The 14174-nt window shown below is 33.3% G+C and overlaps 1 protein-coding gene across 1 annotated transcript in view; it reads left to right on the top strand.

The window, feature by feature from the left end:
- The window catches only part of ELP3 (elongator acetyltransferase complex subunit 3), a 93042-nt gene that overhangs the window by 44599 nt on the left and 34269 nt on the right, over positions 1-14174 (top strand). The window contains exon 13 of the mRNA XM_074287592.1: positions 10855-10920. Within this exon, the coding sequence (XP_074143693.1) occupies positions 10855-10920 (66 nt within the window). The remainder of the gene's footprint in view (positions 1-10854; positions 10921-14174) is intronic.

Here is a 14174-nt window from a genome sequence, read left to right as displayed (position 1 = left end):
TATATATATCGAAGAAGTGCTTTAGCAGCATTTTGTTTATTTTTTATGTAGGAATTTTATGTAGATTTTGACTATGATATTCTGGGGATTTTTCATTGTTTGGCTTAGGCAATCAATAGATTCTGTCTTTGAACTTCAGTTTTAATTTATTTGAACAGTTTTTATTTATGATTTCTTGAAATATAGTATGCAGTTTTTTATTTCCTTCACAGGTTAATTGTATATTATTTCAAAGTCCGATTCTTCTTGTGAAGCAAAATAACTGTATGGATATGTATAAATATATTGTATTTAACATCTACTTTAATATATTTAACATGTATTAGTCTACCTGCCATCTGGGGGAAAGGGTAGAGGGAAAGAGGGGAAAGATTAGAACAAAAGGTTTTGTAATTGTTAGTGCTGAAAAATTACCCATGCATATATCTTGTAAATAAAAAGCTATAATTAAAAAAATAATATTAAAAAAAAAAGAAATATAGTATGTAGACATTTGCTTAAAAACTTTTTTTTTTTTTTTCAGGGAATCCAGTGATTTTTACGTAATTTCTCAACCTTTTTTCCAGGGAATTGTTTCTTAAGTCAAATATTTTATATTTTCTTTCAATTTTTCAATCTTTTGATTTTTATTTTAATATTTCTTACAATCTCATGAAGCTTCTGATTTCTATTTGGTTTATTCTTACTTTTATGAAGACCATTTCTTGGATCAGTTATACCACTTTCTCTTTTTTCCTTTTCCAAATCTTTTCTCAAGAGCTTTTGTTTCATTTTTGGTCATTTGAATAATTTCTTCTGTGTTTTCATATACTCCTTATGGAAAATCCAATTTTTCTCTTTGATTCCATTTTTTTTTTCATTTAATTATTTTCTCCCTTCAGGATTTTTTTTTGTTGTTGTTGTTGTTTATTTGTTTATTTTGGCATCTTTAAATCTAAAATATATTTTTTTTTTTGCCAGTATAGATCAGTGTCTTACTATGTATGTACAAGCTCCCTTTATTTCTTTTATTTCTTTTCTTTTTTTTTTTTTGACAGTACATATGCATAGGTAATTTTCTTACAACATTATCCCTTGTACTCCCTTCTGTTCCAGATTTTTCCCCTCCTTCCCTCCACCCCCTCCCCTAGATGGCAGACATTCCCATAGATATTAAATATCTTATAGTATACCCTAGATACAATATATATCTACAGAACCGAATTTTGTTGTTGTTGCAAAGGAAGAATTGGATTCCGAAGGTAAAAATAACCAGGGGAGAAAAACAAAAATTGCTCACAGTTTACACTCATTTCCCAGTGTTCCTTTTCTGGGTTTAGCTGATTCTGTCCATCATTGATCAATTGGAATTGGATTAGCTCTTCTCTATGTTGAAGAAATCCACTTCCATCAGCATACATCCTCGTACAGTATCATTGTTGAAGTGTATAATGATCTTCTGGTTCTGCTCGTTTCACTCAGCATCAGTTGATGTAAGTCTCTCCAAACCTCTCTGTATTTCTCCTGTTGGTCATTTCTTAAGAATAATAATATTCCATAACATTCATATACCATAGTTTACCCAACCATTCTCCAATTGATGGACATCCATTCATCTTCCAGCTTCTAGCCACTATGAAAAGGGCAGCCACAAACATTTTGGCACATACAGGACCCTTTCCCTTCTTTAGTATTTCCTTGGGATATAAGCCCAGTAGTAGCACTGCTGGGTCAAAGGGTATGCACATTTTGATAACTTTTTGGGCATAATTCCAGATTGCTCTCCAGAATGGTTGGATTCTTTCACAACTCCACCAACAATGCATCAGTGTCCCAGTTTTCCCACAGCCCCTCCAACATTCATCGTTATTTGTTCCTGTCATCTTAGCCAATCTGACAGGTGTGTAATGATACCTCAGAGTTGTCTTAATTTGCATTTCTCTGATCAATAGTGATTTGGAACACTCTTTCATATGAGTGGAAATAGTTTTAATTTCATCATCTGAAAATTGTCTGTTCATATCCTTTGACCATTTATCAATTGGAGAATGGCTTGATTTCTTATAAATTAAAGTCAATTCTCTGTATATTTTGGAGATGAGGCCTTTATCAGAACCTTTAACTGTAAAAATGTTTTCCCAATTTGTTACTTCCCTTCTAATCTTGTTTGCATTAGTTTTGTTTGTGCAGAAACTTTTTAATTTGGTGTAATCAAAATGTTCTATTTTGTGATCAATAATGGTCTCTAGTTCTCCCTTGGACACAAATTCCTTCCTCCTCCACAAGTCTGAGAGGTAAACCATCCCATGTTCCTCCAATTTATTTATGATTTCGTTCTTTATGCCTAAATCTTGGACCCATTTTGATCTAATCTTAGTATGTGGTGTTAAATGTGGGTCCATGCCTAGTTTCTGCCATACTAATTTCCAGTTTTCCCAGCAGTTTTTGTCAAATAATGAATTCTTATCCCAAAATTTGGGATCTTTGGGTTTGTCAAAGATTAGATTGCTATTTTTATTCACTATCTTGTCCTGTGAACCTAACCTATGCCACTGATCAACTAGTCTATTTCTTAGCCAATACCAAATGGTTTTGGTGACTGTTGCTTTATAATATAGCTTTAAATCAGGTACACTTAGACCACCTTCCTCTGACTTTTTTTTCATTAGTTCCCTTGCAATTCTCGACCTTTTATTCTTCCATATGAATTTTGTTGTTATTTTTTCTAGGTCATTAAAATAGTTTCTTGGGAGTCTGATTGGTATAGCACTAAATAAATAGATTAGTTTGGGGAGTATTGTCATCTTTATTATATTCGCTCGGCCTATCCAAGAGCACTGAATGTCTTTCCGATTATTTAAATCTGACTTTATTTTTGTGGCAAGTGTTTTGTAATTTTGCTCATATAATTCCTGACTCTCCTTTGGTAGATATATTCCCAAATATTTTATACTATCGACCGTTATTTTGAATGGAATTTCTCTTTGTATCTCTTGCTGTTGGATTGTGTTGGTAATGTATAAAAATGTTGAGGATTTATGTGGATTTATTTTGTATCCTGCGACTTTGCTAAAATTCTGAATTATTTCTAATTGTTGGTCATTTCTTACAGAACAATAATATTCCATAACATTCATATACCACAACTTACCCAACCATTCTCCAATTGATGGACATCCATTCATTTTCCAGTTTCTAGCCACTACAAAAAGGGCTGCCACAAACATTTTGGCACATACAGGTCCCTTTCCCTTCTTAAGTATTTCTTTGGGATACAAGCTCAGTAGTAGCACTGCTGGGTCAAAGGGTATGTACAGTTTGATAACTTTTGGGGCATAATTCCAGATTGCTCTCCAGAATGGCTGGATTCTTTCACAACTCCACCAACAATGCATCAGTGTCCCAGTTTTCCCACATCCCCTCCAACATTCATCCTTATTTGATCCTGTCATCTTAGCCAATCTGACAGGCATGTAATGATATCTTAGAGTTGTCTTAATTTGCATTTCTTTGATCAATAGTGATTTGGAACATTCTTTCATATGAGTGGAAATAGTTTCAATTTCATCATCTGAAAATTGTCTGTTCATATCCTTTGACCATTTATCAATTGGAGACTAGCTTGATTTCTTATAAAGTCAATTCTCTATATATTTTGGAGATGAGGTCTTTATTAGAACCTTTAACTGTAAAAATGTTTTCCCAATTTGTTATTTCCCTTCTAATCTTGTTTGCATTAGTTTTGTTTGTACAGAAACTTTTTAATTTGACGTAATCAAATGTTCTATTTTGTGATCAATAATGGTCTCTAGTTCTCCTTTGGTCACAAAATCCTTCCTTCCCCACAAGTCTGAGAGGTAAACCATCCCATGTTCCTCTAATTTATTTATGATCTTGTTCTTTATGCCTAAATCATGGACCCATTTTGATCTTATCTTAGTATGTGGTGTTAAATGTGGGTCCATGCCTAGTTTCTGCCATACTAATTTCCAGTTTTCCCAGCAGTTTTTGTCAAATAATGAATTCTTATCTCAGAAGTTGGGATCTTTGGTTTTGTCAAATACTAGATTGCTATTTTTATTCACTGTCTTGCCCTGTGAACCTAACCTATGCCACTGATCAACTAGTCTATTTCTTAGCCAATACCAAATGGTTTTGGTGACTGCTGCTTTATAATATAATATAGTTCTAGATCAGGTACAGCTAGACCACCTTCATTTAATTTTTTTTCATTACTTCCCTTGAAATTCTCGACCTTTTGTTCTTCCATATGAATTTTGTTATTTTTTCTAGGTCATGCTCCCTTTATTTCTTTTCTTTCTTTTTTTTTTAATTAATTTTATAATTTTAACATTTTTTTTGACAGTACATATGCATAGATAATTTTTTTTTTTTTACAACATTATCCCTTGTACTCCCTTCTGTTCCGAATTTTTCCTCTCCTTCCTTCCACCCCCTCCCCTAGATGGCAGGCATTCCCATACATATTAAATATCTTATAGTATATGCTTGATACAATATATATGTGCAGAACCGAATTTTTTTGTTGTTGTTGTTGCAAAGGAAGAATTGTATTCGAAAGGTACCCTTTATTTCTTAAAAAAAATTATTTATTTATGACAAATTAAAAAGAAAAAAAATTTCCATGTACAAAGTGAAAATAAGAGAATTTGCAAGGAAAACAATAAATTTCCATTTCAGGAAAGACTGTGTAATAGATAGTACACATTATATTCAGAGTTTTTCTTTTCTCTGCCGTGCACTTTGCTCCATTTTATTCCCCTCCCCCAAAAAGGCTGAGTGAATATATTTATGCATGCAAACCTACATACATGTATACATATGCACAGATACATAAAGACATCTATAATCATACACATATGTTTGCACATACATTCCTATAGATTTATGTAAAACCTTACTATGTTTGTTTGTCCTTTGTTTCTCTGAAGGTGGATAACATCTTCCTTTTTGTGTCCAAGTCTTTCCATGTTTTTCTAAATCTACCAATTTATCATTTCCTACATCACAGCATTATTCCAGTTTTATATTATCTAGTTATCTTTTTTTTTAAATATTATCCCTTGTATTCATTTTTCCAAATTATGCCTCCCCCCTCCCTCCATTCCCTCCCCCCCCATGACAGGCAATCCCATACATTTTACATGTGTTACAATAAAACCTATATTATCTAGTTATCTTAAAAATCTAAAACAATATTGATATGAATGACATAGTGTAATTTCCCTATTTTTCTCTTTAAATTTATTTTAGATTTAACTTTAATAATCAAGAAATCTTGATTAATATCCATGCTTTTGTAACCTAATAAATTTTACTTCTGACCTTTATTATTTTATTTGTGTTTATATCTTATTTCCTATCCCTCCAGACTCATCTGCTTTACTTTAACCTACACTTCCTTCAACCTTTGCTCCTGTATCCTCTCCACCCATCCTTAACTCATTCCTATTAATATGCACACTCTTATGTACCCTCCCTCTTCATGAATAGGATTCTCTCTAAAAATCCTTTCTTTATCCTCTCCCCTCCCCCTCTCCCTTTACCTTTATTTCTTTCTGAATTTAGACTTCTATATTCTTCTAGACATATGTGTCTAGATACATATGTATGTGTATGTATATAAATGTACATATGTGTGTATATGTATATATTATTTTTTAACCCATTCCCAATGAAAGTAGGGTTCCAGAACTACCAACCCTCTTCCTGTATCTAATTCTGTGTCCTCTCGAATTTCATTTGTATAATTACTCTTTTTACCTTTGCCTACATAATTTTGCTTTTGTAGAATCACGTCATACTCAATTCTATCCCGTTCTTTCTTTTGAATTACCAGTTACTAATGACAGTCTTAGGTATACAGATTTTCTATTGAATTCTTGTCTTTTTACAACAGTCTTAAAAATCTGAGAATTTATTAAATGTCCTTTTTTTTTTCCATTCAGGATTATGCTTCTCTTTGCTAGGTATATTTGCAGCTGCAACCTGTTTTGTTTTTTTTTTGCTCTTCAAAATATAGTGTTCCAAGATCTGAAGTCATTTGAATTGTGTTTTTTTTTTTTTGTTTTGTTTTGTTTTTTTCCTTACTGCTCATATTTTTTCCTTGATCTGGGGTTTTTGGAATTAAGCTATGATATTCCTTCATAGGATTTCTTTCAGGTGGTGATCATTATATTGTGTAATTTTTTCCCCCCCTATATATCTGCTTTCCCCTCTTAACATATTAGGACAATTTTCTTAAACTATTTTTAGTATTATCGTTTGAAGATTATTTTTTTGACAATAGTTTTCAGGTAATCTGGTTATTCTTTTTTATTTTTTATTTTCCTGAGGCAATTGGGGTTAAGTGACTTGCCCAGGGCCACACAGCTAGAAAGTATTAAGTGGATAATTAACAGTCCAGGGCTGGTGCTCTATCCACTGTGCCATCTAGTTGCCCTTAGTCCAGTTATTCTTATGTTTTCTCCTTGATCTATTCTCCATTTTACTTGTTTTTCTTAGAAGAATCACATTTTCTTCTTTTTTTTAATTCTTATTTGTGTTATTATTTCTTGATCTCTTATAACTTCATTGGCTTCCCCTTATCCAATTATAATTCTCAAGGAGTAGTTTTGAGATTCTGGATCTCCTTTTCTAGTTTTGTTTTATAGTCATGTTTTTTCTTGGATTTTACTTTTATTTTTAAATTTTTCTTCAACCTCTCTCATTTACTTTTTAAAAGTCTTTTTAAAAGTTCCTCTGTGAATTCATTTAAAAGTATTATTTGGGGGTAGAAAAGGCTTTTTTATGCTTTAGTATCCTCTAAAACAAACCCTGGTCTTCTCCATTTCTATAGTAACTTTTTGTGGTTGGGTTCCTTTTTGTCTGCTCATTCTTAGTATTGTTATTTACAACAGTATTGTATTTTCCTGTAGTTATGGGATAGGGAGGATAAGGCTTCTGGCCTTAGATCTTCCTTTGGTTCTCCCCTCTGGGCTAGAACCTAAACCAGGATCTCTGCTCTTCTAGGAGCACTCATCCTGCCCCATCACCTTTACATTCATCAGGACGTGCTGGTTCCTTCTCAGTGAGGGGACAGTACAGCTGGGCCTGGCATCCTGTACCACCAGAGGTTTCCTTAATCTTTCCCCCAATACCCCACACTGTTCAGGAAGTGAAAGTCCCACCTACCAATCACATTAGCCCTGGAGTCCCCCACTAGCTGCCTCAGTGGAGATATCCTGGGGTATTTACATTTCATGATCTCAGCTAGGACCTGGTATCTTTCTTCTGATCTTCCCTGATTGTCTCAGGAGGGCCACTGTTCTCTCCCAGCTCCTGTTTATTTTTACTGCTGTGGTATATTCTTTTGTCTTATTTGTGGGGGAAATTTGAAGAGCTTGGAATTTTCTGACCTCCACCATCTTCCTAGAATCTTCTCTGCTCCTTCATTTTTTACCCTCTGAGTGTCAGTGACCTCTAATGAAAGTGTTACATTATTGTCCTCTTCACCAACTTCATTGTCTTTCTACTTTGATCCTATGTTCCAGAAATCCTGGTAATTTCTCCTAAATAAAACTGGGATTGGGTTCAACTTTGCCTTAGTAATAACCAAGAACATGGGAGATATGATTGTACCTGTGTTTTAGGAAAATGATTTTAGTGGATGAAGAGAGGATGGATTGGAATGGGAAGAGATTTTAGGCAGTCCCACCAACTGTCCCAGTAGCACAGAGGTGAAGTGATGAGGACCAGGAGCAGGCTGGTGACAGTATCAGAGAAGAACAGAAGGTGTGTTTGAGAGATGTTGGAAAGGTGAAGTTGACAGGCCTTGACAAAACCTTGGCTATATGGCTTGAGAAATGAGGGGAGAATGTTAAGTTGCAAGCTGAGTGACTGGAAGGAGGATAGAAATGGAAAGAATTGGGGTGAGATAATGATTTCTGTTTTGGACAGGTTGAGCTGAATATGTCTGCTGGACAGCCAGTTAAAAATGGCATAAAGGCAGAATTGTCAGCATAGAGAGAGTAAATCCTAGGGAGCTAATGAGATCAACACATGACATAGCATAGAACAGGGATGGGGAACATCCAGTCCTTGGGCCTTATACAGCTCATGAAATCATTTGCTAAGGTAACTACAGGTGATGATGAGTTAAAAACTGGGCGCAACAACCTCCCAATGCTTGAGTCTATAAGTTGGTAATTTTGTACGGCCTACAAATGATGTTATAAATATCCAAATTGCTGTTGGCAGAAAAAAGCACAAGACAAGAGGTTCTAGTACAGAACTCTGAGGGATCCTATGGTTAGATTATGTGATGTGTAGGTGAATCCAGAAAAGGGTGACTGAGATGGAGTAGTATGATAGGTAGGAGGAGAACGAGGAGAAAGTGGTGTCCTAAAACTTAGAAGAGAATACCAAGGAAAGAGTGATGAACAATGTCAGAGGCTGCAGAGAGATCAAAAAGAATGAAGATTGAGAAAAAATTTTGGATTTGGTAATTGAGAAATTATTGGTGACTTCGGAGGGAGCAGTTTTGGTTGAACAATAAGGTTCAAAGCCAGATTGCAAGGGGTTAAGAAGAGAGTGAAAGGAGATAAAATGGAAGCACCTGTTGTAAACAGCATTTTTGAGGAGTTTAGCTACAAAGAGCAGAAGAGAAAACGGATATAAATAGTTGTGGAAGAGTCAAGTGAGGTTTTTTTTGTTTTGTTTTTTGTTTTTTCAGGGTGGAGAGACAGGCATTTTTGTAGGTATAGATAGGGAATAAATCACTAGATAGGGAGAGATTGAAAATAAGTAATAGAGTAGGGATGACAGAGGAAGCAGTTTGTTGGAGGAGATAAGATGGAATGGAATTGCTTGAAATAAGAAGCAGACTGAATCTTTGCGTGATTTGAGTTGAAAAAGAGGGGGCCATAATGAATGGCCTCAATTTTTTCTGTAAAATATGAGGCAGGTTCTAAACTAAGAAGTTGGGGAGAGGGAACCATAGGAAGTTTGAGGAGGAATGAAAAAGTTTGGAAGAACTGCTTTGGAGAGTAGGAGAATGAAGTATAATATTAGGATTGCCTAGTGGCAGTGAGGGCCTTGTTGAGCTTGTGTGATATAAATTTGTAGTGGACTCAGTCAGAATGGTCATATGATTTTGCTCTTTTTTCAGCAACATGTATGTAGGAGCAAAGATGACAAATGGCTAGGCATAATTGGTCATATGATAATGAGCCTGGAGAGGAGTATGTAGAGTTGAATTGGTTCACCAATGACTCAAGATAAGAGGAGAGAATGGCTAGCGCAAGGGAGATAACCCAAAAATGAATTGAAAGATCAAAACATTGGAAGTCACAGCAAATAAAGAAAAAGGTTTTTATAAGAGAAGGCAAAAAGAAAATGAAAAGTCAGTAGATTATGATCAGAAAGGGGGATTTCACAGTTCTTGAACTGAGGTGTAGTACATTTATGGGTGATAGCAAAATCAAGAACATAACCATCCAAAGTATAGCTTACGAAAAGTGAATAGGCTGAGAAACTGAATGGTTCATAGAACAGAATAACTTTGGTACTTCCTTCTAGCATCTCTGGAAAACTTGGTTGCTCCAAAATTCATCTAAAGAACAATTAGTGAACTGTATTTTCAATAGTATTTTCTAATTTCTAAAACAATACCATTATAAAGTTTATCAGGTTTGTTACCTGAAACTACAAATATATGCAATTTGCTTTTCTTTTAAAATATATATTAAGTGCTGTTTTGCCTGTGAATCTCTGTCCTTTCTGCTCTCTTCTAAGTAGTTTTTTTTTCTTTTTGTTTTTTTTTCTTCTAAGTAGTTTTAAAAACATTTCAATAACTTTCTTTGCTTTTAGTTACCTTTTTCCTACTGATCCCACCTTTTGCCCCCAATGGAAAAAAATTAAAACTAAGCAGTTGTAACAAATATTTATAATTAAGCAAAATATTCCTTCATTTACCATGTATGAAAAAAAATGACATTCTTTATCTTGAATCTTATCAACTTTCTTTTCTGGGGTAGGTAGCAGCTTTATCATAGGTCCTGTGGAAACATGGTCAATTATTGCATTGATTATAGTTCTTAAATTTTTCCAAGTTATTTTTCTTTACAAAGTTGTTATCAGAGTATAAATTGTTCTCTTGGTTTTCCTCATATTATTCTGCATGCCTTCATACCAAGTCTTCCCAAGTTCTTTGAAACTAATCCTGACACTATGAAAATTAAAAGCTAAATAGGAACTTTGCAAATAATGCAGATGTGGAAATTTTTTGTTTTGTCTTTTATGTTTTATAAAGGATCTTCAAAGCTTTTGCTTCAATTGCCTGTCCATATGTGAATACATTTTGCAAAATCCCTGAGAGATGGTCTTTCAGCTGTGTTTGAATACTTCCAATGATGAGTTCATCACTCAAGGCATCCAGTTTTTAAAGTTCCTATTATTAGTTCTTATGCTGCTATATAATTTCCACCAAATTTTGTTTTCTATATATAAACTGTTTCTCTTTCCCAATAACAAACCTTGAAATATTTGATGACAACTATCTTATTTCCCTCTCAACCAAGTCTTCTATTAAAAGCTCTAAATATTATCTTCTCTCCCCTGACTCAGACTGTTCTCTGATTTTAGTAATAATGTTTTTAAGACTTGCCTTACAAATTGGTAACTTGCTAATTTCTAAAATATAGCAAAATTGTACTTATATATTTTCTGTATTCTCCATCCCCAAAGTATATTAAACGTGACTTGGTAAAGTTTCATTTTGAATTTAATTCATTGAATTTTCTGAGTGAATCATGCCATTCAGTCTTAATTGTATTTCTCTTCCTCTTTTTTTTTTTTTTTTTTTTTTTTAAACAGTGCCGTGATGTAAGAACCAGAGAGGTTGGAATCCAGGAAATTCATCATAAAGTGAGGCCATACCAGGTTAGTTTCTTGAATTACAAAGTTATTTTTTCTTTTTTATAAGGTGATTGTCAGGCCCAGGTTCATGTCTATAAACTTGGGAGATTGTCGTGACAATGGTGAGCCTAGGAGAAGGGAATTATTTGCATGTAAGCTTGGGCATCAAAACCAATGTTAATTTAAGAAGACTAGAGTTTAGAAGAGATTAGTTCTAGGAGAGTTGAATCTAGCAACCAAAATCATTTCTCCTACAGAGCTATCAGTGCAAAGGGCTAGGAAATAAAAGAATCAGAAAATTGGTTGTTGTCTCAGCATTTGCTTGAAAGAGTGAAGGTTTTTCTAACTTCTGTGCTGGGTTGCAACTATATTGGAATTGAGATACATAGATTCTTTAATGGTTTGGGGCCAAAATCATCAAAGTCACTAAGCCCATATCTTCAGAAACTTCTGAGTCAAATAGCTGTATTTCTCAAAATTTGTGTTTTTCTGTAATTCTTATAGCCTAGTGTTTGGTCTTTAGAACCATCTCCCAGCACTGAGGATCCACCAATTGTGCTCTGACATTATGGAAGGTCAGTTCTTAGGAAGCTGAGCAGTGCTGATACTTATAAAACAGATTGGAACATTGCTCTTTTGTCCTACCTTTGGTTTAGTGATCATCAGCACAGCTTTATTCCACTATGCAGATTTTCATATTTATAGAATGAATAACAGAAACTGATATTTTGTCATTATTAATACAAATCTTAGTTCACTGTGGGAGCACAAATGGAGAGTGTAAGCTTTTTTCATTAGCATAAAAACTTTCAAAGGTTCATAAAAGATCTTCAAAAGATCATAAAAACAAATACTTCTTAAATCCATTTTTTAAAAGAAATAACTTTTTGTTGTCTGTTGCTTTTACACCATAGTAATTTCATCATAATTATCCCTCACACTAAAGCTTTTCTTGTGGCAAAAAAATTTGAAGACAAGTAACAAAATAACTGCCTCTTAGAATGTATTTTGTGTGACACATCCATAAATTCCAGCTCACCTCTTTACTGAGAGAAGGAAAGATTTCCTTAGTTTTCTAGGTATGAGATTTAAAAAGTCATCAAAGCTCAATTGTTTTTTAGGGCTATCACTTTTTGTATTTAGTATTGGGCTTAGAGTTCTTTTGATTCTTCCTCCTTCTGAAGCCATTCTTATTTTCAGTTGCTATGCCAAGGTGTGCTACTCTTATATGAAGGATTCCCAGTGTGTAACCATTCCCTTCTTTGAGCTTTATTTTATAAATTTCTGCCAGGTACATCTTATCATAATTGATACTTCTCTGAACTAAGAAATAAACTTGGAGTAGAACCTGTCAAGGAAATTAAGTTTATTTTATGATAGTAAAAAATAGAGAGTGAGGCTAAAACAGTGGAGTACCTCACTAAAACTTTGGCTTACTAAAATATAGAAAATACTCAAAATCCTTTTCCAAAGTGAAAACAAAACTCCTCAAAGAATCCTTTCTCTAAAAGTAATGTTATTCCTTTACAATTGAAGATGAGCATGCTGATTTTATATCTTTCAGGAAAAAAACCACATTTCACTTTTGCTGATAAATTAGCATTTTCTCTTTAAATATGTGGTTTTTAAAGTTTATTACACTTTGTAAAGTCATTTATACATGCTGTAATGTCATGTAGGGAAATACTTTGTCAATAGGAAAGCATTCCATTTATAGAAATTCACTTTAAAAGAAAGATTTCAGGGAATCATTAGATGCTTGTTGATTGAATGAAGAAGTGGTTACATAATATAGGAATCTATTCCTTAGAAACTTCTTTGGGTATGTCCAGTTGCATTTTTTTATCCCAGTTATGTATTTTTAGAAAATAGTATGTTGCTGGTAATAAATCTCATGCATCTGTTTTCATATAGCATATATTCTCTATAAAAGTTGCCTTTCTTCTGTATTTTCTTACATACTTTCTTCATATTAAAATATTCTTCCTATCCTTAAAACATTATTATGAAAAGAAGAAAGAAAAGAAGTATTTTTTTTAATACAATTTTTTGTTTTCAAGGTCTTATATTAAAATTTTCAGTCTTAGTAAGAGTTACCTCAGAAATGAGTAGGTTATTTCATAAGTGAGGAAATGTAATAAGATTGTAAATGGCTAAGATTTCACATTGATTTTTGGGGCAGAACAGGAATTACTACTTCCTCAGTTTGTTTAAAAAAAAAAATCATTTTATTTTTGAAATTTGGCTTATTTTCTCCCTCTCCAAAATAGTGACAATACCACATATACTGCTTTCCTTGTGAACATATCATATAAAATTTAAGCTGACCAAATTAAACACTCTTAAAATAATATTTTAAACTCCTCATCTTCCTTTTCTTTAATATCTAATTAAATCATTGGTATCCCATATAAAGTTTCAAATTATAGTAATCTAAAAAGTTAAAGAGCTACTATATCTTGAAATTAAAAAGATGCTTTTAAAAATATTTTTATTGATACCTTTTGGCTTTAAATAAGTCATTTTCATATATTTACTTACCCTGTGAACTTAATCTGTACATAGAAAATAGTTGAAACAAACCAACATAGCAACCATGAATGATAGTATATGCAACACTCTACAACTTTAGTTCTCTTTCTCCATCAAAAGGAAGTATATAGTTCCTTACCTTTTATAAAAGGGCCAGAATTAGCCATTATAGTTGTATAGCATAAATAAATGTTTTAACTTTTTGTTTTGTTTTGTTTTTACTCTTTTTGTGTGTGTGTGTGTGTGTGTGTGTGTGTGTGTGTGTGTGTGTGTGTGTGTGTGTTAGTTGGGGTTCAGTGACTTGTCTGGGTCAGATTTAAACCCAGGTCTTCCTAACTCCAGAACCAGTAGTCTACCCACTTTGCAACATAGTTGCTGCCAATAGATGTTTGTTTGGTTTTTTTTTTTTTAAGTGGGCTTTAATGTGAAGTTTTACAGATTGAATATGGTCAGTTTTCCCCTTAACTCACATTATAAAATTATAGCTACTTTCCAATAAAAAAAAAGTATGACCCCTAGCTGAAACATAGTCTAGTTGATATGAGAATTCCCATATGTTGTTCCTGGTTCTGTTGTTTAGATAAAGTGAATTTATAATATTTGCTTATAAGTGTACCATAGTCCCAATTGATGGTAATGATTGCTCTTAACATTATCTTATAGCATTATATGCCTACCTTCAAAGACTAGCAAAAGCTGGATTGACTTTATTTTTTTATAATAATAGCTTTTTATTTTCCAAAATA

The sequence above is a fragment of the Sminthopsis crassicaudata genome, chromosome 2 (genome assembly GCF_048593235.1).
Source record: "Sminthopsis crassicaudata isolate SCR6 chromosome 2, ASM4859323v1, whole genome shotgun sequence".
NCBI lineage: Eukaryota > Metazoa > Chordata > Mammalia > Dasyuromorphia > Dasyuridae > Sminthopsis > Sminthopsis crassicaudata.
Note: the sequence above shows the minus strand (reverse complement) of the source record. Positions and strands in the feature narration are given on the sequence as shown.